The sequence below is a fragment of the Antechinus flavipes genome, chromosome 1, assembly GCF_016432865.1.
Source record: "Antechinus flavipes isolate AdamAnt ecotype Samford, QLD, Australia chromosome 1, AdamAnt_v2, whole genome shotgun sequence".
NCBI classification, from domain to species: domain Eukaryota; kingdom Metazoa; phylum Chordata; class Mammalia; order Dasyuromorphia; family Dasyuridae; genus Antechinus; species Antechinus flavipes.
In genome coordinates this window covers 332,054,435-332,077,095 of record NC_067398.1, presented here as the reverse complement: position 1 = coordinate 332,077,095, position 22,661 = coordinate 332,054,435, and the positions used below count along the sequence as shown (strand labels likewise).

Below are 22,661 nucleotides of genomic sequence, written 5' to 3'. Positions count from 1 at the left end.
CTACCAAATTACTTTTATGACACAAATATGGTGCTGATAACTAAACCAGGAAGAGCAAAAACAGAGAAAGAAAAACAATAGAACAATTTCCCTAATGAAAACTGATGTAAATTTTTTCCCAAATTTAAAAAATTTTTAATATAAATATGATGTAAATAAATTTAGATACAATTTTTTTTTTAGCAGTTGTAAAGTTTTGAGTTCCAAATTCTGTCCTTTTTCCTCTTTCCCCTCCTTGAGAGGATAGGCAGTCAGATAAGGTTATGTATGTACAATTATATTAAACATTTCCATGCTTGTCATTTTGTGCAAGAAGACACGAATAAAAAAATGAATGAAAGAAAGAAAGTAAAATATAGGATTCTATATTTAATCAATATCAGTAAAATATCTAAATCTTCAGTGAATCATTTTCATGGTATATACCAGGAAAACTATATTCATCCATCTGTCTCATTATTTGAAAATGAAAGAAATGGATTAATTTTTCTTCCTCTTTTCAACAGGAAACCATAAATACAGGCCCTTTTGTGATGCGTTCTACATGTAGACGATGTGGAGGCCGTGGATCCATAATAACTACTCCCTGTGTGGTATGTCGGGGTACAGGACAAGCCAAACAGAAGAAGAAGGTTGTGGTCCCAGTACCTGCAGGTTAATTTTTTTTTTTTTAATATTTATTCAATGTAAAACTGATGTTTTAGAATTGAGATGACTTTTTTGTTCCTTAATCCAAGTGATAAAATTGTAGTAAAGATAGTTGAGTGAAAGATAATAAATATTTGGAGATGTCTTGAACTCAAGTTTTTACTATATTTGGTATTATTTGTCTTTTAGTACTTTACTTGATATATGGATGATAGATGGAAAAAAGTTTGTTACATACTTTATAAAGGAGAATCAATATTGCTTTAATTTCCTTCCCTTTGGTTCTCTTCCTTCAAATACCTATCTCCTAGAAGTTTATTAATTTCTTCTGAGGCTTTTGTGATGCTTGTTCACATTTCTTTGAAATTATAATTCTAAGGAATCGTACTTGTCTTTCTAATTGTACATACTTTTTAATGGCAAAATACAGCATTAGGGTACTGATGTTATAAAGTCTTTTAATAGGAAGTTGAATAATCTAAAAAACTTTAAAATATTTAATTTTCTTCTTATTGCAGGAGTGGAGGATGGCCAAACTGTTAGAATGCCTGTAGGGAAAAAAGAAATTTTCATAACATTCAAGGTATGTACTTTATCTTTTGTTTTTACATAGCAAACATAGAACCTTCTGCCTTCCTAGAGAACAAAGAGAAAGTAGAACCAGAATTTTCTAAGTGCAAATAGGATCTCGACAAATTTATTGGAAACTTTTCTTGATATTGGGGTTTTTAAATGAAAATATTTAAGTCAGCAACAGTCACAATCTTATTATCAGCAAGATAACTATTATCAGTTAACTCTCTGCTACCTATAGTAGAAAGGTGCTGAGCATATGTAGGCAGCAATGTTGTGAAGTACTAAGTGCAGTAGATAGTAGCCTAAAATATTTGGGGATAATCAAGACAAAAAAGATGACAAAATAAGAAATTGTTGTGCTTAAGACCCTGGATCAGAATCACAAGCTGAAAATTGCAATCTTCTAATTATCTGCTATATTCAGTGGAACTTTTTCTACCCACTACTACCCCTTATGACTAGCAAACTCCCAACACTTGCTCCTTTCCTTGTCCTTGTGATAAGTATTCTTGTATTCTTGGGCTGTTTATGAATAAACTATCCTCCTCAATCCCTTTTTTCTCTTCCTTACACTCACCTTAATAAACTTTACTCCTGCCTTGTTTCATTGCAACATTGACTACTAGTGTTTTCTACAGTTCTTGTTCCATAATCAGCTTCCTTTCTATTTTGAAACTTTTCCGTTCAATCTCCTTCCATCTTATGGCACACAAAGGAAGCTGGCTTTCTTCAGATGACTCTTTGATTACCCTTTCCAACATTGTTTATATTTTATCATATACCCATTGATTGCCTGCTGTCACTTTGAGATGCTTCTTTTGCTACTATCATTCAGTATCTCCTTTTTTGAAGTTCATTTCTTCCATATTTATCATACATTTTAGGTCATAGTAGCATATGTATTGATGCTGCTTCTAATCTTCTTAATCTCTTCATTCTTTAATCTCTTCAACTCTGTCCTCATATCTTCTCACTCAACTAAAACCACTGTCTCCAATGTTACCATTGATCTGATTTTCAAATTTTATGGTCTTTTCTCAGTCCTCATCTTTTGACCCTTTAACACATAATGCTGCTTTCCCCTATTTCTTCTCCTAGCTATCTGACAACTTCTTGGTCTCTTTTGTAGGCTCATCATCTATATAGCACCTCCTAACTGGGTGTACCCCAAGACTCAGTTCTGGGCCCTCTTCTTTCTCTACATTTTTATTTGGAGATCTTATCAACTCCCATGTATTTAGTTATCATCTATGCAGAGGACACAAATATGTGCATGTTCTGAATTTATATCTATGTCCATCCATTTCTCTCTCTCTCTTTCTTTCTCTCTCTCTTCCTCTCTCCCTCCCTCTCTCCCCCTCATCTATCTATCTATCAAGCTTCTTCTCACCTACAGTTAGTTTTTTGTATTTCAAACTGTATTTCATATAAATATCTTTCCCATAGGTAGCTTTAACCAGTATGTCAAAAACAACTAATTATTCACCTAAAACAATCCCTTTTCATGAACTTCCCAGTGTAGGTATTATTCTTTATAATCTCACTTTCCTTTACTTGCATCCTTTTTATTCTTATTATTCCATACCACTTTAGTTAAGACCCTCATTTCCTGAACCATCCTGCCTTAAGGCCCTCTCCTTTCTCCACAAGTTGCCAAAATGATTTTCCTGAAGCTCAGGTTTACAATGACTGTGTCACTCTCTCTGGTAGTTCTTTAATTTCTTTTAGGAAAAATAGAAATTTCTGTGTAGCTTTTAAAGTCTTTTGCAACCTTTCCTCAACTTGTTTTTCAGTCTGATTCCTCCCTTTTCTATGCTCTTCATTCTAGCCAAATTGGCTCTCCTGCTATTTTCATGCATGACCCTCTTTCTCCTGACTTTATGACCGGTCCTCCTACTTGCAATGTGCTTTATACTTAACATCACTCTTGTAGTAGAAATCTTTGTATCCTCCAAGACTCAGCTCAAGTATTACTTTCTTCCTGGACTTTTTTATTTCTTCAACTGCTAGTGGCCTTCTTCTTAAAAATAACCTGATTTATTTTGTATTTGTATTGATTTGTACATGTCTGACAGAACATCAACTTTATGATTGTTTGATTTTTGTCTTTGTATCCCCCTAACCTAGCGGAGTATCTGATGCATTGTTCTTAATTAGTGCTTCTTGTTTGATTCAGAGATAGAACTCAAGTAGAGAAATCTGGGAGGCAACTTGAGCAGTTGTTTTGGATAAATGGAAATGTGTTTGATTTCCCCAATTTCTCTCCTTTAAAAAAAAAAAAAACAAGCCAGTTACATACTGTTTCTTACATCAGCATATTTACCCAAATATATGAAAAATAGTATTTTTTAGAGAGGAAAAAGATTAGCATAATTGATCAGTAAGTTGAAACAGTCTAAAAACATGTGAAATGTGTAACACCTGTGGACCTCTCACCTTCATGAAGGGGACATTTGAGTCCTCGTTTTTTTACATTTACTTTTGATTTTCTGGTGTGTTGTTATTTTTTCCATTAGTATTGTGATAGTCACTATATGTTGCTTTCTTGGCTTTGTTTCTCTCTTCACTAGTTCATATAGATGTTTCCATGCTTCTCTGTATTCATCACATTATTTCTTACAGCACAGTAATATTCCTTTATATTTATCCCTACCCTTTTACTAAAAAAGAAAACAATGAAGTTCTTTGCTTTGCACTATCATTTTTTTAAAATTGGTAATCATTTAAAAAGTGTCCTTCCACAGGACCCCCCCCCCCCAGACTCCCAGTTGAACAAAATAAAACTATTAGTCATGTATAAAGCACTTATATTATATATCAAGCAATGTGTACTAAGTGTTAGAGACACAAAGGCAAAAAAAAAAGTGTCTACTCTCAAGGAGTTCACAGGTTAAGGGGACAACACAAATCATATACATAAAAGATATTTACTGCGTAAATTGGAGATAATTACAGAAGTAATACATTAAAGTAAGACTGAAAAAGGCTTCTTGTAGAGTATGGGATTTGATTTATTTTTCTTTCTCATATTTTTATTATTTTCCATTTTCCTTTTTTTTCCACATCTGGAGTAAATTGCATACAGTATAATTAATACAAGGGGGAGAGCCCTTGGATTAACTTTTTTCTTTTTATTTAAAGCCTATTTACAAAATAGAAAAATAACATATAAATTGCCATGTGCACAGCAGAACATGAGAGAATTCAAAATAGAGAGCAAGAAATTTCCATTTCAATAAAACCTATATAATAAATACTACACCTCATGTTCAGAGCTATCCATCTTAACTATTCTGTAGGTTTTCTTTTGTTCTCTGATGTTTACTTTTTACTTTGTCCTTTTTCTCCTTCCCTACCTTCAAGAAGGTTATAATTGAGGATATATTTACATATATGTATGTAGATACACAAACTAACATATATACATATACAGATACATGCACACATTTGTAGTTCTGTATATTCATACCCGTGTGTGTGTGTGTGTGTGTGTGTGTGTATACACATACATAAACATTCATTTGCACATATGTAAGGCTGTACTATACTTTTTGTCCTTTATTTCTCTGAAGGTGGATAACATCATCTGAAGATGGGATTTTAGCTGGAACTTGAAGTCAGGGACCCTAGGAAAAGGAGATGAGAAGGGAAAGAGTTCTAGGCATGAGAGGTAGCCAGTGAAAATGACCAGTCAGGAGATGGAGTATTTTATGGGAAGAAGAATTAGGAAGCCAGTGTCACAGAATACATGGAGTAGATGAGGTTATAAGAATGCTTGAAAGGTAGAGAGAAGCCAGGTTTTGAAAGGCTTTAAAATCCAAATAAAGCATTTTATATTTGATCCTATGGATAATAGAGAGCTACTAGAGTTAATTAAATAGGAGGTTGATATAGTTAGGCCTTTACTTTAGGCAGATCGATTTAGGCAGTGGATTATGGATTGGAATGAAAACACATCAACCAGAGGGCTGTTACAATGGCATGAGATATTAAGGGCTTGTATCAGGGTGGTCCGAGGAGAAAAGGAGCTATATATAAAAGATGTTAGAAAGGTAGAATTGATGGAAGGTGAGAAAGTGAGATTTGATTGACATCTAGGTTATAATCCTGAGTGACTGGGAGGATGGTGGTAGCCATAATAATAGGGAAGTTCAAAAGAGAGAAATTGGGAGAACAGATAGAGTTTAGTTTGAGATAGTTTAAGATATCCAAAGGTTATTTGGAAATGAGAGACTAACAATCAGGAGGAAAGCTGTTAGAATTGGATGAATAGCTCATCCACATAGTCATCTGCTGACAAAGAGGGAGAGGGGAATAGGGCTCAGAATAGTCTTGGGGGATACCCATAGTTAAAGGATATAATGATGGACTGAGGAGCAATCATACAGGAAAGAGAACTAGGAGAGAGCATTGTCACAAAAGGGTGAACAAAAGTGATGGAGGCTGCAGAGAGGTCAAGAAGAATCAAGATCAACAAAAACTTTTGGATTTAGCAGTTAACAGATAATTGGTAACTTTGGAAAGTGCAGTGTTAGTGGAATGAAGAGATTGTAAGCTAGACTTCGGAGTTTACAAGAGAGTGAGATGAAGAAAAAGAGGAAGCAGTGACTGTAAATGATCCTCTCTCAAGTTTAGCTAAAAAAGGAAGGAAAGAGAGGATAATAGCCTGGAAGGAGAAATCAAACACTTAGTCTGACAAAATAAGGTTGCCTTTGTTTTTGATTTTTGACACACAAAAAAGAGTTGCTGTGAACATTTTTGTACACCCTTTCCTCTATTTAATTTCTTTGGAGTTACAACCCAGTACTGGTATAACTGAGTTAAAGGTAACTTTCTGCCATAGTTCCCAATTGCTTTCTAGAATGGCTATACCAATTCACAATTCTTTCACCAGTTCAGTAGAGTTCCTATTTTCCCACAGGTCCTCTTAAGAGGGGTGTGTGTGTGTGTGTGTGTGTGTGTGTGTGTGTGTGTGTGTGTGTGTGTTTAAGTGACTTGTTCAGCTATTTAACTCAGGTCCTCTTTAGTCCAAGGCCAATGCTCTATCTACTGCACCATGTAGCTGTCTCAAGTCCTTCTTAACATTTGGGATTTTGAAAGCATATCTGAGGTGTCACTTCTTCCATTAAGTCTTTTCTTACGCTGGTAATATAGCTGTTAGTTTTCCCTCTCTGAAATATTGTGTCTTTGTTTAAGTATATGTATATACATATTTGTGTACATGCTCTGTCCTTCCATTCACCTAATAGACATTTAATAAATGTTTGTTGGCTGTTAGGTTATTCTTGGCTTCTCCAGCTCTACAATCTGGTGAGGAAAACCCATTTTCTTCTCCCCCCCCAAAAAAAAAAAACAAAAAAACACTGGGTTGTCCTCTCTCATCTTAGTGGTAGGGCAACTTTGGGGCCTGATCTCACTATTGACTAGTAAAGAAAATTTGACCTACTCTTTTTCAGACCTGGGTTTAGTTGTTTACCCCTTCTTAGACAAAGAAGTCTTCCTGGTAGGCTCTCCCTTTTCCCCCCGCCTTTGGCCACACATCCCTATCCCGCCCTGGTGCTCTCACTTTCTTAATAATAGATTTAGTGTTGAACACCCAGAAGGATGTAAATGCAATAAGGAAGGAGATGCAAAAGTATATAGGTACACACACACATACACACACACACACACACACACACACACACACACACACACACACACACAGAGCACCTGATACATTGGTGGGGAACATTTTTCTTCCAACAATAAGGATAGATAACTTTTTGAAAATGGAGAAAACCTAAGTCTTAAAACATTAAAGAGTCCATTTTGTGTCAAGTGTAGCCTTTGGGTTATGATTGTTCTTGAAACAAAAGCAAAAAAGGTTGAAATTGTACCTCAGATCTCACAGTTTGGTTTTCTGGTAAATAATATGTGATTTGTAGGACTTAGTCTCTTGATAATAATTGTTTTTTCTGCTTGGTGATTTTAGGTTCAAAGAAGTCCTGTATTTAGGAGGGATGGAGCAGATATCCACTCAGACCTCTTTATTTCTGTAGCTCAAGCTATCCTTGGTGGGACAGCTAGAACACAGGGACTATATGAGACAATCAATGTCACGGTACGTTGCTTAATCTGCCTGAAATTAATTAAGGGAGTCTCTTTATTGTCCTGCTCCTTTGCTTTCCTTTGATTTGCCCTTTGTAGGATAAGGGAACTGTGTTTCATAACTGTTGAATCAATAACATATACTAGCTTTAGAGTTATGCTTTTATATTCAGAATAAAGTAGATTTTTAGGTTATTGTTGAATGTAAATTTTTTTTTTCCTTATTAAAAGTACTAGTGTTAAGAAAGAACACTGGGAAATGAATATAAACTGCATTTTTGTTTTTCTTCCCGGGTTATTTATACCTTCTGAATTCAATTCTCCCTCTGCAACAAGAAAACTGTTCGGTTCTGCACACATATATTGTATGTAGGATATACGGTAACCTATTCAACATGTAAAGGACTGCTTGCCATCTAGGAGAGGGGGTGGAGGGAGGGAGGGGAAAAATCGGAACAGAAGTGAATGCAAGGGATAATGCTGTAAAAAATTACCCTGGCATGCGTTCTATCAATAAAAAGTTATTTAAAAAAATAATAAAAAAAATAAAAAAAAAATAAAAGTACTAGTGTTCATGAAACAGGAACTGATTGAACCTAGCCTCAATCAGTAACATTATAATTTATGAAAAATTAAAACCACAGATGATCCAAAAGTGTAAGCTAAGTAAGTTATAGCCTATTAACAATAAAAACTTATATGTATGAAGTGACTTTAAAAATAGTATTAAGGAACTGTATGGTGGTGGTGATGAAAGGGCTAATTTATTTAGCCCAAACACTTTTAAGATTTGGATTTGCTAAGAAAAGGAAGTGAGTTGCTCATGTAGCTGAAGTGATGAATCAAGGGACATTGATTATTATTTTTTTTTAAATCTAGTAGAAGGTTTCCAGCTCATTGGATCTGTCCTCTGGGGAACATTTTATGAGAAAATATGGTTTGGTTTTAATATGCATAGTTGGAGGGAATATTCAGATTTATGAAATTTGGAGTTCATTGAACTATTAATAGATTAAATGACAACTAACTCTTTCCAAGGCAGAACTTTAAGATTATCATACTATAAAGAAAATTATTTATTTGGACCCTTAGAAACAAAGACAGTCTTAACAGACTTCTTTTGCATTCATAGATCCCTCCTGGGATACAGGCTGACCAAAAGATTCGAATGAGTGGAAAAGGCATCCCCCGGATTAATAGCTATGGTTATGGTGACCACTATATTCACCTAAAGATTAGAATTCCCAGGTAAGTGATTAGTTTGGCAATAGATTAGAGTCTAATACATTTTTCACTTCGGTAATAGTTAACATTTATTAAGAGTATTATGTGAAATGACAACTTAAATTACTTTGCTTCTGAACTACTTTATATAAAATCTTTCCTTTTGCTTTAATATTTTTTTCCTCTAAAGAATCTATAGTGTGGGGCAGCTAGGTGTTGCAGGGGATAGAACACCAGCCCTGAAGTTAGAAGGACCCGAGTTCAAATGTGGCCTCAGACACTTAACATTTCCTAGCTATGTGATCCTCGGCAAGTCATTTAACCCCAATTGCCTCAGCAAAAAAAAAAAAAGAGAGAGAGAGAGAGAGAGAGAGAGAGTCTATAGAGGTTAATAGTTATTGTGGAAATGATTTATTGAGATGTATTTCAGAATTTGTTTTTCATTTTAAACTTTTTTTGGGGAAATTTGATTTGGGTACTTCATTGTTTTTACTATTTTTGATAGATTTTCCCTCTCCATTTTAGGAGTGAGAAATCAACATTTTAGCAGCAGGTCATCATTTTGAGGGGATTCCTAAGGGCCTAGAGCCTTTATTTTTCCTGCAGATAAGTTTTGGAATTAGAGGGAAAATCAGAGTTGGGGAAAGTTTCTTTTTCCTAATCTCTTTCAGAAACATGTTTTAATGGTTAATAAATAGAAATAGGAGAATGTATCATTTGGGTAGTAGAAAATAAATAGGCTAGAATGTAGGTCATCCTGAAGGCTACAGTATGTTAGTCACATAGTTTTGTGTTGAATGCTTTTTTAAAAAAATAGTATTTTACTTTTCCAAATACATGGAAAGGTAATTTTAAACACTCACTTTTGCAAAACCTTGTATTTCATACTTTTCTCTCTCTTTCCTTCCCTCTCCCCAAGACAGCAAGCAATATGATGTAGGTTAAACGTGCAGTTGAATGCTTTTTAAAAATGGTAATGCAGAGATGATTTAGATCTAGTGATTTAAAAAGTGATTAAACAATCATCTAGACTTTTTATAGGTGTAAGAGTGTGAGGAATTATGTCTTTGTATCTGAAAATTATAGTGAACATTTTTTTTTTTTTTTTGGACATGCAGTGGATATACTGAAGAATTCCTGAATATATTAGCAATTGATATAGTTTGTCATTGTTTACTAGATAGTAAAAAATATCCTATGTCCCTGTCTGGTGCAGGTATCAAATAGTCTCTCAAAAATAATTGCCTTGCTTTGCCCCTCACAGAAGATTGACAAGCAGGCAGCAAAGCCTGATGCTCAGCTATGCAGAGGATGAGACTGATGTCGAAGGGACAGTAAATGGTGTTACAAGTACAACTGCTGGTAAGAATTTCATGTGAGATTTTTTACACTTAAGAGGTGACTAAATGGGATATGGAGTACTACTTTCTAGTTCTTTTGGGAAGAGTAACTGAAAGACTTCCCTCCCAATTATGGGGGTATTAAGAGATAAGCATATTAACATTTTTTTAATCCTGCATTTTTATGTGTTTTTATTTGCTATTGAATCATTACAAGCAGACAACAGGTGTTTGGATGTGGAATGACTACAAGAGTATCATTTTCTTAAAAAGATAACATTTTTTTTCTATATACTATAAGAGTATTGCTCTTGCCAGTAAATGCTTCTTGTCAGACAAGAATCTCTGTAGAATAGTTAGGCAGTCTTTGGGTTCTATCACACTTGTTCTGCCACTTGCTATGTGACCTTGGGCATAACATTTAATCACTGTTTTAGAATTCTCCTCATCCATACTTTTAGAGAGAATTGTGATTTCAAAAGGCTTTTGAGATGTCATACAACAGGGTTCAATAGGAGGGCAAAATATCAAATCAGCAAGTTATCATATTTTTTTTAATAGCTTTTTATTTACAAGATATATGCATGAGTAATTTTTCAGCACTGACAATTGCAAAACCTTTTGTTCCAATTTTCCCCTTCCTTCCCCCTCTCCCCTCCCCCAGATGGGTAGACCAATACGTGTTAAATATGTTAAAAGTATATCATATGACTTTTAAACATTTTAAACATTGACTTTAATAAAAATAAGTCAAAGAGTTCTAAAATGTGTGATGCATAATGTCAGAAAGTCAATGTAGCATCCTGGAAAGAGCATAAGATTTGGAAGTCAGAAAACCTGGATCTGACTTTCAACTCTGTCACTAGTCATGAATTTATGGACAAGTCATTTCACCTAAAAAAGGGAAAGAAAACAGAATTTCACTATCTCTCTTATAGGGGTACTATAAGGAAAATAGTGCTATTATCAGAGAAATCTTAAGTAAGTTGTATATGAATTTATTTTAATAAACACATCAAAGCCAAAACTTTAGCCTTCCATATTAATAATTGTTTTAATAATTAATTCTATTCCAATGAGGAAATCATCATGCATTTTTGGTTCAGGAAACAGGATTTCTTTCTGCAAACCCTTCGCTTTTTAGTACAGAATGTTGTCCCAGGAGGATAGCCAGAATAGATATAGTCTTGATATCTCTTATTGTCATTTCATTATTTTGTACTTTATATAAAGTTTGGGAGTTTTGAGAACTTGAAGGTTCTTGTTGAATGTTCTGTAAATTCAGTGCTTAAGGAGTTGAGGTCCACAAAAAGTTTCTCAATACAACATGCAAGGTTTGTCAGTAAAGCCATCGAATGTGATTGTTCTGTCATCATCAGTAGACTCAAAGTAAATATTAATTTGTTTTGTTTTGACAGATATCACCAAATAAACATCCAAAATCCTTTGAAAAAATTGTTTCATTTCATCCTTTTGACTACATTTTTCATTGTTTTCTATAAGCATTCTAATCTTTTGCTAAATTTTCCATAATTCATCAATTCTTACAGGGTAGTAGAAATCTGTTATGGTAATATAATTTGTTGAATTCTCCTCTAATCAGTAGACATGCATTTTGTTTCTACTTTATAAAGGTTTTTTTTTGGGTTTAGGTTTTTGTTTTTTTGAGACTGTATCTTCCCTTCCCAGGCTAGAAATAGAAGTGGCTAAAACAGAACCCATTACTTATTGTCACACAAGACTTAATCTGCTCTATTAGCATTCAAGACTGATTTTCTCTTTCTTCTATAAAATGTAGTTTCCTTCCTTTCTGATAGTTCGCCATTCTGGTGTCAGATGTAGTACGGATACCCCAGTCAGATTTAGCCCACTAGACTTAGAACTTTTGAACTTAAGTAGTTAACCATCCTAAGCCTGAAGCAACAGGCACTTTAGGAATTTTTTACATCACAAATGTAACATGCCCAGCTCCATTTTTTTTCCCCCATTACATATAATAGTACTAAGAAAATATTTATCCACATATTATATGCAGAGGACTAAATAATTCAGGGCACAAGAAAGCCAGAGACAAAAACTGTTTTTGACAAAGAGCACTAAAGCATCATTGAATAATTTAGGATACTTTTAATTTCTTTTCTCAAAGAGTCCTTTTTGCCTGGAAAAATTAAAATTATGGATTTATTCAGGATAATTTTCATTAGATTGTAAGACAGTTACTATAGTTTTTTCATAACTTTAAAAAATTTTTTTAAATCTTGTAGTTATTTATTACCCAAAAGTTGATTATTTTTTTTTTCTTTGTAAATTAGATCTTGGTTTTATGTTTTAATCTTTATTCACTGGTTGCATTTTAGAAAAGTTTATAAAATGGAATTCTCCTTTTCCATTGACTTAAAATGTCAGAGGTTTGTTTTCAGGCAAAATTTGGTTTCAAGGCATAATCAAGATCACATTTAAAAATCATTGTTTTCACTTTAGTGAGCTCTCTGTTGTTATAGAAAGCATACATTTGTGTTTTTTTACATTTTTTATGGATAAAGTCATATGATCAGTCTACAGTGTACTAATACATTAAAATAGAACAGACAATACCAAATTTCATTGTCTTACCAATGCCCATGATATTAGAATTCCTATATACCCCTCTTGTAGGTATTTCACCACATTCGCTAACTGTGAGAGCTGCAAAGAGGAAAATTCAAGCTCTCCCATTTACCTACATTGTGTATAGAATTTTTTCTGAACCTCTTTTCTGAAAGCTTAGACTGTAACCAGTAGGTCTTCAAAATATTTGTTGTTGTCTAAATGATCATTAAGGAAGGTTTTGAAGTTAATGTTAAGCTTCTTTGCAGATTTGATTTTTTTTAATATAGGGAAATTCAGCCTTAAAAAGCCAGGTATTTTAATTGAACCAGTACCAGTCACCATCTCATAGCCAGGAAAGAACTTTTAAAAATAGAATATACATCTTTTTTCATGTATGTATGTGCTAGAATGTATAAAATGTATGTGCTAGAATTTTTTTTAAGCTTAGAGAACACATTTGTTTAAGCTAAGGCTTGAGGAGTGATTCTGTCTGTTTTTAGTCAGGATATTTGATGGAACTGAGAGGGCTTCAGATTACCGACACACTTCTACACCAGCTAATACTGTTGTGAGTGAAGAGATTAGGTTATGGAGCAAACCTGGAGTATTTTGAATGTAGATTGATAGGAGATACAGTGATGATTTGGGCAAGATGGTTTTAAAAAACAATTTGGGGGTGCCTTACAAAAACTTTTTAATTTCCTTGACAGCAACTTTTACTTTCTTGGATAGTTTTTAACTACCTCGGAGACATCTTTCTACTTGGGGGTAGTTGAATATTATTATTCAATTAGTATCTTTTATTTTTCCAGTTAGATATAAAAATGATTTTAATATTGTGTTGTTAAAACTTAAAGAGTAAAAAAAAAAAAATTTAAAGAGTTCCAAATTCTCTCCCTTTCTACCACCATACCCTTCATTGAGAAGGAAAATAATTTGTTATAGGTTATTCAAATTATTAATTCAAACATTTCCATAATAGTTATGTTATGAAAGAAAGCAGAAATTATCTTCTCATTTCATATTTGGGACCAGACTTCTCCTTTGTAAATTTGCAATATTCATTTTTATTTATTTTGTGGTTTTTGTTCTTTTTATTTAAACTGTTGTCATTGTGTATATTGTTTTCTTGACTTTGTATCAGTTCATGTAATTCTTTCCTAGACTTCTCTATATTCCTCATGCTTGTTTCTTGGTACACAATAAAATTCCATTCCATTCCATTCATATACCACAATTTGTTTATCCAATCTAATCAATGAGCACTCACTTTATTTTTCAGCTATTTGCTTCTATAAATATTGTCGGGGGGCCTTTTTATCACTAACTTCCTTTTGGATATATGCTTAGCTGTAGAATCTCTGAGGGAAAAGTGGGCATTTTAATTAATTAATTTGCCCAATTCTTTTTTTGCTTTCTAAATGATTGTGTCAAATTCAAAACTCTACACTCAAATTATTTTTATGCCAGAATTAACCTCTATTTTCATAAAAATTCACAAGAAAACTGAAAAGTGGTGTGAACGAAATTGTCTGAGACCAACATTTTATAATATTTTACAATAAATTTTGAAGTAAAGAATTGACCTAAATTTTAAAGATCATCTTACAAAAATAAGTGGAAGAATAGAAAATATATCTTGTCATGCTATCAGTAAGAATGAATCCTGAATCAGACAAGGGGTAGAAGCAGATATTTCCTAAGGGAAAAAAAAAGTTTCATCCTTGCAAAAGAATAGATAATTTTGATTATATGAAAGTGAAAAGCTTTTGCACAAGTAAAATTAATCATTTAGGAGAAGAAAGTAAGTAGTAGACTGGAATGAAAAAGTCTTTATGTCACTTTTTTGTTTGTTTTCTGAGACAATTGAGGTTAAATGACCTGTCACACAGTTAGGAAATGTTGTGTCTGAGGCCATATTTGAACTCAAGTCCTCCTGATTTCAGGGCTGATGCTCTATCCACTGCACCACCTAGCTGCACCTATCACATTTCTTAGATAGGACTTGATATACAGGATATACAGATACTAACAGAACCATAAAAAACTAAAAATAATTTCCCATAATTGTCCTAAAGAATATGAAATTTACAAAAACAACAACAACAACAACAAAAACCACTGCATATGATTAATGATATGAATTAATGCTCCAAGTCATTAGTAACAAGAGAAATGCAAATCAAAACAGTCTTGAGGTTTCACCTCATATTCAGCAAATTGACAAAGGTTACAAAAGATCAAAAGAGAGGTTACTGAAGGGCACACTTGCTGTAAGGTTTTTTGGTTTGTTTATTTCTTTATTTTGGATTTCTTCATAATTCCTTGGTAAAACTTCAGAGTTTTGCTGCAGCAAGTATGTGGGAGGTAGGCATTTAGGAAGTCATCTTTGCTGGAAGTCCAAATTTCCCATCTTAAACTTTAGAAGGTTTTTCCACTGGGTGGAGCCTCAAGCCTCAACCAGGTTCTAGTTAATAATAAAAATGTAATATCTGCAAAGCAATATGCAACAAGTAAAATTTATTATATATAATTTCTCTTCCCAAACTTTGTGGTTCAGCTACATATGGTCCTCATGCCATCTGCTATCTCCATGTCTTTGACTTATCTGTGCATTGGTTTACCATGAACTCCCTCCTCACTTCTATCAATTAGAATCACTTTTCTCCATCAAAATTTGATCAATTGTCACCTTTTATAGTTAGTATATCCTGATTCTTGTGTATGGGTTTTTTGTTTTGTTTTACAGATATAGTTATATATATGTATGTTTAGAAATATTGTCTCCTTAAATCAAAGCTACTTGAGGATAGAGACTTAAATTATTTTTGCTTTGTATCCCTTGTACCTTGCAGAGTGCTTGGTACATAATTGTTGTTTGTTCTTTGTTCTCGAAGAAGACCATGACATCTGGAAAATAATGCCAGAATTGTATTGGATTTACAGGTCATCACCAGTTACACTTTCTCCTAAAGAGTCTTCTGAATTTAGTGGCCAGATATAGAACAGGATGGGAGATGGCCCTGGATGCAATGGGGCACCTTGGTCTTTAACAGATCTCAGTTTGAGGCAGTGCCTATTTACTGATTAAGGCTAGGTAAGAAATGAATAGGAGCAGATGTGACAGATAATGAAAATAACCCATGGTTGAGATATGTTTGTCAAGGCATAATTGGCAATAGGACAAACAGGCAAGGCACTCCAAGGTAGAGTATAACTGATTCATGAGGGATTCAGATAGGAAAAAGTGAAGAGTCTTGCCATTTTAGGTGTGATGATCTGGGAGAGGGCTTAGAGATGGAGGGATTAGAAGTTATAATAAAGTATAGATTGCAAAGCCAAAAGAAAGTTGGATTTCTGATCCATAAAATGGGAGTGATTCTAGAATTATCTATCTTAAAACTGCTGTGATAAAAAAATTTTTTTTGCATAATATGCTTCAGATACTGTGATTTTTATGGCATTTCCTTTTTTGATGCAACTCTCTCTGACTTAATAGATAGCTTTTAAAAGTTTTTAGGGCCAAAAAATTCATCTTGTATCTAGTATGGTGATAAAATTCAGAGCTTAACATGGATACTCTTCAGATCATAGATATCCAGTTTATCACAGTACTTGTTACTTAACACCTTTTCAGCTTAGTAGAATCTATCATCTTATGCTCCCTATAGATAGCTTCATTGATAATTGGTCAGTTCTACATATTGAAATGAGTTATCGGAAAAAGATTTTACTGAAAGATAGTGCTATATAAGAGAGTTGTCTTTACACCCAAGACACTAAAAATGTAGTTGAATTTCTGGTTAATTGAAGCATGTCATAACAAAGCCATTCTTATCTTAGGTTAATGTTCATTTTCAATGTCAGAGATAACCTGGCATTTTTCATTCTCTATTTTTTTCATCTCCCCATTCTGCCAAATTATCATGAACCTTTATCTATAAAAAACAGATTCTAATGTATTAAAGTTTTTATCCATGTTGTACTTAGGTTAATCCTTTATAATATCAGCTCTTTTGTCCTTTACTCTCCCAAGAATGAACTGTTTCTTTCTTCTTTTTGGGAGAAAGAAATAATTCATTCTTGGGAGAGTAAAGGGATGGTACTTGAGATAACTCTACCAACTTGATTTCCCAGACTAATATTGTTATCTGTGGTGTATGGTACAACATATTGTATGTGCCCTTTACCACAGCTTTTTTTGCTGTTTGTATCCAGGTGGCAGCACCATGGATAGTTCTGCCAGAGGCAGAGCTAGGCCTGAGTCTGGGGAGAACAAGAAGGGATTCCTTTCCAAACTTAAGAAAATGTTTAGTTCCTGATATCCCAGGCGAGGTAGGAAACTTCTTGAGGTATTTCTTCCCTAACCCTTCTTCCTTTTAATAGTTGTTCTTTTCTCTCACTTTAACTTGGCCTCAGGCCTCTCAGGCACTTGAAATTTTATTTGCACTCTTGTTATAACAAAAACCAGTATTACACTGCTGAGTGATTCCTTTGTGATTGCCATATGTCAATAGGTTTCTTTGTGTTCATATTACACTTCATTAACAAGTTTTTGGCAAACCATTTTCAAACCAGTACTAGTCCTGTTATCTAATTCTTTATAACAGATGCTCTCTCCATTCTACAGTTAGGGAAACTGGATTGCCCATGGTCACAGAGTGAATCAATGGCAGAACTTGGTTTAGAACTCAAGACTTCTAACTTCTTGACTGTCTTTAGCTTACTGATCCTGAGAACTGTTAGTAATCCTAGGGTTTTGCAAATCCATTGGAGGCTTACCTATGGTTATTATGTCTCACCCAATCCCTACACATGCTTTGGGTCTTTTGGGATCTGTCCCATTTGGAGAATAAATGTCCTGCTCCTCTGATTTGCATGTCATCTGGCAAATGTTTAGTAAATTTTACCCACAGGAGAATTTTCTATTGTCATTTTGAAATTAAGCCAAGTGGGATGTTATTATTAATTTTTTTCTTCCATGCAGGCAAACGGTCCACTGGAAGCTAGATAGAGGAAGTCGCAGGGACACATCATTTTGTCTGTTGGACTGGAAAATGAAAGAACTCCAGATCAATAGCACAGCAGCTGCATGCAGAGGCTCTCTGACATACTTCAGCAACAGTAAAATCATGTGACAAATTTCCCCGTAGAATAGGGTTGCCAATGGATGGACTTTTCATTAAGATATGCCTTAACTCTAAGATAGACCTTGATATCTTAACAGATGATGCAGATTTCCTGTCCATGGGAAGGTAACCCAAATTCTTCTGATTCTGCATATAGTAGAACAATTACATACTTCTTATGGAGCCAAAATTTTAATTTGGTTTTGGATGTGGTAGGAATTGTAGCTATGAAACTTAAAAAAAAAAAAAAAAAAAAAAAAAAAAAGGGAAAAAAAACACAAAATGTCTGCCCACAGCTTAAAATGAAGCCTTAAGCTGCATAGGGCTGTGAACTAATTAACTTTTCACTTAGCAAGTATCCTGAGGAATTGCCCAAGTGAATCCGTCCCTATAGACTCTCTTTATTAGGAGCCTATACTTAGCTTGCCTTTGACAGTGTCCTTTTATTTCTAAAAGGGTATGTCAAGAGCTATTCAGTTTCTCCCTTCATCACAACCACTTCTGTGTGTCATTGTTTTCAGAATCCCAGGAGTACAATTCATCTTATAAAGTAAGCACTTTGGTAAAGTGATGAAGATATCTAGTGATCTAAAAAGATTAATGAGAGGTCAGGGGTGATGGGTTAAATTTATTGACTATACAACATAATTATCATTATAGAGTTATCCTTACAAAGGGTAACCTGTCATCCCTCCCACTTCAGTTTTGTCATTTAAAGCCAGATTTCAAGCCCACTATAATGCCCTTGTTTGTACCAAGTCTCATGTTCCCTAAATGGTTAGAGGTCAGCTGCTTCATTCAAACTGAACTCTTGCCAACCATGGTTCTTGGATTACTGTCCTTTGTTGGCATCATCAGAAAAGTATCTTTAAATTATTTGACTCTTAAAAATCATTGTCTCTTCATGTACAAGTGTTTCGTTTGGTTTTTTTTTAAAATAGTGACTCTTAACAAGTTTCAGGTTTTTAAGTTAAACTATAGCAAAGTATACTGTTTTCATAGTAGCCACAGCTTTATTTGGGTATTGTGGCTTCTAAGTGTTAAAAAGAAATACTTATGCTAAAAGTCAGGCAAGTTAATGAAGAATGTTTCTGAATAGTTCCACTTAATTTCATTTTTAATTTGCTTCAAATAAAGCCACTATTAATGTCTAATTTAAAACATGTAAAGTGATTCTGTATCAATGTAAATAAGATTATCTGCTGCAAAAAGATACTTGAAAACCTCATGTGTGGTCCTTTTTTTAAACTATTAGTTTTCTATAAAAAGAATTTTATAAATTCTTTTGTTTCCTGAGACAATAGAGAGTCCCTGGAAGATATAGTAATGATAGCTCATATTTATGTAGTTTTTTTAGCTTAATTCATTTTTCTTTTTCAAAAAATTTCATTTTATTTGTTTTGGCCTTAATTTTTTTGTAAATTTTGAATTTCGAATTCTCTCTTTTCCTTCAACTTCTCCCTCACTAATTAAAAAAACAAGTAATATGATAGCAAGTATACATTTACATTGAGGATTTTTTTTGTTTTGTTTTATTTTGTTTTTGAGGTATTTGGGGTTAAATGATTTGCTCAGTATCACAGTGTCCAGTATTGAGGCTGGATTTGAACTTGGGTTCTCCTGACCCCTTGAGCCAATGTCCTATCTACTACACCACTTAATTACATTAAGTTTTAATGTTTTCAGAGTTCTTTACATTTTCCCTTGACCCTTACAGTTTTGTGAGGATGGCTATTACAATCTTAATTCCATTTTAAAAGATACAATTTGCTCAGATTAAGAGATTTGTCCTTAATCAGTGCTAGCAAGTAATAGATAGGATTCAAATCCAGATCGGGCTTGTGTCCAAATCTTAAGACTCTTGCTCTGATTTTGCAGGAAGAGTTTGAAAATACTATATGGCTCAGATAAGTCCCTGCAAATCTGCTAATAGAAATATCGGACTTCAGATTTGGCTGGCTGCTGCTATCTAAGAATTTAAGAGCATTATCTGAGGAATTTTCTTCTCAGAGAACAATTATAAAAGAACATTAACTATTGTGCAAAATTACTATTATATATAAAATTAGTGTTTATCATCATAATTTTTACATATATCTGACCATATGTGCCCCTTCTGATCTTATCTGTGTTCTTGTTCACAAATTCTTATCAGGAGCAATTGATGCGATACTGTCTACCTACCCCAAAATATCTTTCACATCCTTCCTTGATCCTCAAGATCTTGTCTCTTTGTCTTGAATCTCTCCTCTTTGCAATCCTTAAAGATAATACATTAATATTCCTAAAACAAAGGCCTGACCCTGTCAATCCTCTGTTTAGAAGAATATTTATTGGTTTCCTACTATATCTCTCTGGTAAAATATTTGTTTGGCATTTAAAGTCTTTCACAGTCTGCTTCTATCCTATTTTTCTGCACTAAATCCCCATAGGAAACTTTTCTTTTCCTTGTCCCCAGTGTTTTATCTCCCATCCCCATTTCCTTGTGCAGACTATCTTGAAGTTTTCTTCCTCACCTCTCTGCCTCTTGGAACCTTGGTATTCCTGTCAAACCTCAGCTCAAGGGACACTTCATATAAGAAACTTTCCCCTATTTCTCCAACAGCCAGTCCCTCCCCAAATTCACTTTGTATTTGTACAAATACTTAAATGAGTCTGTGATCCCACTGGACTGCATTTTTTCCAGGGTCTTCAGAAGAACCTTCTGTTTGTCTGTCTCTGTGATTGTCATCTGTATTCCCTTAAAGGTTTTCACAGGGAATCTACCAAAGGTTTTGGAAGTATTCTTACTTTCTCCTGACATTCGTAGGATGGTAGTTGAGCATGTAGACTATTATTCTAAGTCTTTGACCAGATTATATTTTGCAGTCATACACGATGACTTTTAATCCAGTTCTTCATAGTTCCTTGTTTTGTCTTATACTGCAGTATACTTTCATACAACATATAATAAGACACCTCTGTGATACTCATTTAATTCTTTGAAGACTAATCTCCCATTTCATGTCATATAACAATTTATTAAAATATTGATATTTTTTAAAATGGGCCTTTGTTTCTGGGGGAAGTTTGAAATCCCTTAAAAGAGCTTTGTAATTTCCTAAAGATGATTTAACCTTCTTTCCTCAACCTATTGAATTCTGTCCAAGTTATCCAGTTGGATTGTCTGCCCAAGGTATGTATGCTGATAAATAGCTTCTATAATAAATTGTCATAATATATAGTTATAATATAACTGCATACCATATTCTGAGTAACTGAGATTTTTCATTCATTTCATATGCATATGGCTAAGCCAAACTCTTTTTGAGTGCCATGGAATTCTTGGAGGATTTGTAATGATACAACACTTGATAAAACCAGCATAGTATCATTTACGAACAGGAACATTTGGAATATCCTGTCATCCATTAGAGAATCCCTCTTAAAATGTGCCCTTTGTGCTAGATCTCCTCTATGATCATGGAAAGTACTGTTTTACCTTTCTGTGTCTTATTTTTTTTGCCTGATATTTGTGATCAGAGGATCATCAAACAAAATCATCACATATCCTTTTAAAAATCTTGAATAGTTTTCATATATGAATAGGAGATATTGTTAGGCAAGAGCTTTTAAGATTATTTTGCTATATTGAATTAGTGCTTTTAAAACAATAAACACAGTGGGCTCTTGTTCTGTCTTTAAATCTATTGTTAGTAAATATATGATTTATTGTAGAATGCTTCTTAAAAGCCTATTTCCTACCAATATCCTCATCAAGAATGCTCTCCCATATTCATTAACACTTTTTATAGATGGGTTAAATAGGTATGTAGGTCAAAGGTTGTTAATATTTTCTCAGTAACTTTTGTATTTAGCATTAATAAAGACTTAAGGACAGATTTTTTTCCATATCTTTGTTTTCTTTGAACTCTGCTTCAGATCTCTTATGTATCAATCCCTTAGGTGCCCTCAAAGCTATGATTTCCTTGAAAACAGATCTCTTCTATTTTCACATATTCCAATCTAACCATTTTCCCATTGTTCTATATTAGTACTTCTGGGATTATTATATTGGAATACAATTGTGATTGATACGCTGCTCTTGATGGTGAAAAAGTTTGTTATAAAAATATATATGTAAATATTTTCTACTTTTCTTTTATGTTATTCTTCCATTTTCATTTTAAAGTGATCTCAAGATGACAATAAAATTGGGTCTCTTACCAAGTTTTAACTTGATTTATTTTATACTGCTCTGTTTTATGAAGCAGTGCTTCTCATAATCCTCCATCAGTCTTTTAAAAAATCTTTCATTCTTCTTCATGAGATTTTGCAAACGAAGTTTGTATTCTAAACTAGTGTTGCTATTTGGCAAATAAGTGTTTACTGATTAAGGCACTTTTTAGGTTCTTAGTTTCCATGTCATATGGCAACTGATTTCTATCTGTTAAATTTCTATATAAAATTATTATAATTCTTTCTTATTTCTTTTTTTTTTTTTTATTATAATTCTTTCTGATCTCTTCTTACTCCATCCACTTAGCTGCCAATTTTCCTAAAGTTTACTATGTGACTTTCCCTACTCAAATTCCCTCTCCAGAAACAAATATATAATGCTCTTCTTGGCATGTAAATTTCTTCCTTCCAGGTCAACCATCACTTGGGGAAGCAATTTCCATAGAGTCATATCTCTGAGTTTGCCACACAAAATAGGCAAGCCAGCTTAATTGAAGTAGCATGTGACAGGCAAGTCAAATCACCATCTTGATCCTCCTTTCCCCTCATACTCTGATTTATAGGACCCTGAATCCAAGAGTGTTGGGAATGTCAGTGTGTTCTCAGCTATCTTCCTAGGAGGTAACCCCTGCAGAGCATAGTATGGTGACTAACTGTGCATGCAAAGGCTGCAGCTACAGCAACAAAAGATCTAGAAGCAAAAGTTGTTGTCATCAAAGTCCTTGGCCCTGTCACATGTTTCAGCCTCAGAAACAAAAGGCATTTTGTCAATTGAAATGATGTTAAAAAAGAATTATTAGCATCTTGGTATAAACATCTTCCTTGCCCCATCGCATCCTAAGGACTA

General features: G+C 33.8%; 1 protein-coding gene across 2 annotated transcripts in view; it reads left to right on the top strand.

The window, feature by feature from the left end:
- Window positions 1-18,824, top strand: part of DNAJA3 (DnaJ heat shock protein family (Hsp40) member A3) — a 35,134-nt gene extending 16,310 nt beyond the window's left edge. The window contains exons 6-12 of one of the 2 annotated variants that reach the window (XM_051967593.1): window positions 507-654; window positions 1,167-1,231; window positions 7,199-7,327; window positions 8,447-8,562; window positions 9,803-9,900; window positions 16,686-16,802; window positions 17,455-18,824. In XM_051967593.1, the coding sequence (XP_051823553.1) occupies window positions 507-654; window positions 1,167-1,231; window positions 7,199-7,327; window positions 8,447-8,562; window positions 9,803-9,900; window positions 16,686-16,789 (660 nt within the window). In that variant the 3' untranslated portion in view covers window positions 16,790-16,802; window positions 17,455-18,824. The remainder of the gene's footprint in view (window positions 1-506; window positions 655-1,166; window positions 1,232-7,198; window positions 7,328-8,446; window positions 8,563-9,802; window positions 9,901-16,685; window positions 16,803-17,454) is intronic. The other variant, XM_051967602.1, reaches the window with a different exon arrangement.
- The last annotated feature ends 3,837 nt before the right edge of the window (window positions 18,825-22,661 follow it).